This window comes from Nanorana parkeri, unplaced genomic scaffold (genome assembly GCF_000935625.1).
Source record: "Nanorana parkeri isolate BGI_ZX_2015 unplaced genomic scaffold, ASM93562v1 scaffold2194, whole genome shotgun sequence".
Taxonomy (NCBI): Eukaryota; Metazoa; Chordata; class Amphibia; order Anura; family Dicroglossidae; genus Nanorana; species Nanorana parkeri.
Window position 1 is genome coordinate 27,504 of NW_017308462.1, and position 2,316 is coordinate 29,819.

Genomic DNA, 2,316 nt, shown 5'->3' on the forward strand with positions numbered 1-2,316 from the left:
ATGGGGGGGGAGGATGGCATCAGTGATGGGGGGAGGGGTAACAGGACACTATGAAGGGGGGTGTATGGATGTATACCATGTGATATGTTCTTGCAGACCATAGATATTTGTCACAGATCAGCCCCGGCTTCAGCCTCTCACCTTTGACTTGCTACAAAGTTGCACTAAATGATATTTTTTCATCCCGTTCCATTTTATTATTAGCGAAAATCTAACAAGGAACAAATTGCTGCGTGCGAGTTCTCCGTGTTTGATTTGTCGTCCACTGACTCCGCCTTTCCTTCCCACCAGTCCGGCAGCTGATCAAGTCTCAGCGAGTGCCGTCCAAGCTCGGCATCGTCTTCGAGAAGGAAAAGGATAAAACGCAGCGCAAGGACTTCATATTCGCCAGCATTCGGGTAAGCGGCCCCCGAAGTTACATGGAGTGTTCAGGGGGAGGTCCTGATCCCTCTATATAGATCTTTATTATCACTAGAGGGATCTCCAGCAGGAGGAAGGAGGTCCTGATCCCTCTATATAGATCTTTATTATCACTAGAGGGGTCCCAGCAGGAGGAAGGAGGTCCTGATCCCTCTATATAGATCTTTCACTAGAGGGGTCCCAGCAGGAGGAAGGAGGTCCTGATCCCTCTATATAGATCTATCACTAGAGGGATCCCCTGGCACAGATCTTCCATTGTGAGAGGGTTTGAGGTGGACATGTGACCGTAGTGATGATGGTGACCGGTGATTTTTCTGTCCTCTGTCTAGAAGCGGGAAGCGTTCTGCCAACTGCTGCAGCTGATGAAGAATAAGCACTCCAACCAGGATGAGCCCGATATGATCTCCGTCTTCATAGGGACCTGGAACATGGGTGAGGCCGGTGGTAACACTCCTGTACAGGACAGAACCCCTTATTTTCTAATCCCAAAATCTTATATAGAAGAGCGCCCCCTACTGATCAGCTTATCATATCTTATATAGAAGAGCGCCCCCTAATGATCAGTTTATCATATCTTATGTAGAAGAGCGCCCCCTACTGTTCAGTTTATCATATCTTATATAGAAGAGCGCCCCCTACTGTTCAGTTAGAGGGATCTCCAGCAGGAGGAAGGAGGTCCTGATCCCTCTATATAGATCTTTATTATCACTAGAGGGGTCCCAGCAGGAGGAAGGAGGTCCTGATCCCTCTATATAGATCTTTCACTAGAGGGGTCCCAGCAGGAGGAAGGAGGTCCTGATCCCTCTATATAGATCTATCACTAGAGGGATCCCCTGGCACAGATCTTCCATTGTGAGAGGGTTTGAGGTGGACATGTGACCGTAGTGATGATGGTGACCGGTGATTTTTCTGTCCTCTGTCTAGAAGCGGGAAGCGTTCTGCCAACTGCTGCAGCTGATGAAGAATAAGCACTCCAACCAGGATGAGCCCGATATGATCTCCGTCTTCATAGGGACCTGGAACATGGGTGAGGCCGGTGGTAACACTCCTGTACAGGACAGAACCCCTTATTTTCTAATCCCAAAATCTTATATAGAAGAGCGCCCCCTACTGATCAGCTTATCATATCTTATATAGAAGAGCGCCCCCTAATGATCAGTTTATCATATCTTATGTAGAAGAGCGCCCCCTACTGTTCAGTTTATCATATCTTATATAGAAGAGCGCCCCCTACTGTTCAGTTTATCATATCTTATATAGAAGAGCGCCCCCTACTGTTCAGTTTATCATATCTTATATAGAAGAGCGCCCCCTACTGTTCAGTTTATCATATCTTATATAGAAGAGCGCCCCCTACTGTTCAGTTTATCATATGTTATATAGAAGAGCGCCCCCTACTGATCAGTTTATCATATCTTATATAGAAGAGCGCCCCCTACTGTTCAGCTTATCATATCTTATGTAGAAGAGCGCCCCCTACTGTTCAGTTTATCATATCTTATGTAGAAGAGCGCCCCCTACTGATCAGTTTATCATATCTTATATAGAAGAGCGTCCCCTTCTGTTCAGTTTATCATATCTTATGTAGAAGAGCGCCCCCTACTGATCAGTTGATCATATCTTATGTAGAAGAGCGCCCCCTAATGATCAGTTTATCATATCTTATATAGAAGAGCGCCCCCTACTGTTCAGTTTATCATATCTTATGTAGAATAGCGCCCCCTAATGATCAGTTTATCATATCTCATATAGAAGAGCGCCCCCTACTGTTCAGTTTATCATATCTCATATAGAAGAGCGCCCCCTACTGTTCAGTTTATCATATCTTATATAGAAGAGCGCCCCCTACTGTTCAGTTTATCATATCTTATATAGAAGAGCGCCCCCTACTGTTCA

At 45.7% G+C, this 2,316-nt stretch overlaps 1 protein-coding gene across 1 annotated transcript in view; it reads left to right on the plus strand.

Annotated features, from left to right (window-relative positions):
• INPPL1 (inositol polyphosphate phosphatase like 1) overlaps positions 1-2,316 on the plus strand; it is a 32,168-nt gene that overhangs the window by 18,006 nt on the left and 11,846 nt on the right. The window contains exons 10-11 of the mRNA XM_018572981.1: positions 292-398; positions 750-852. Of these exons, the coding sequence (XP_018428483.1) occupies positions 292-398; positions 750-852 (210 nt within the window). The remainder of the gene's footprint in view (positions 1-291; positions 399-749; positions 853-2,316) is intronic.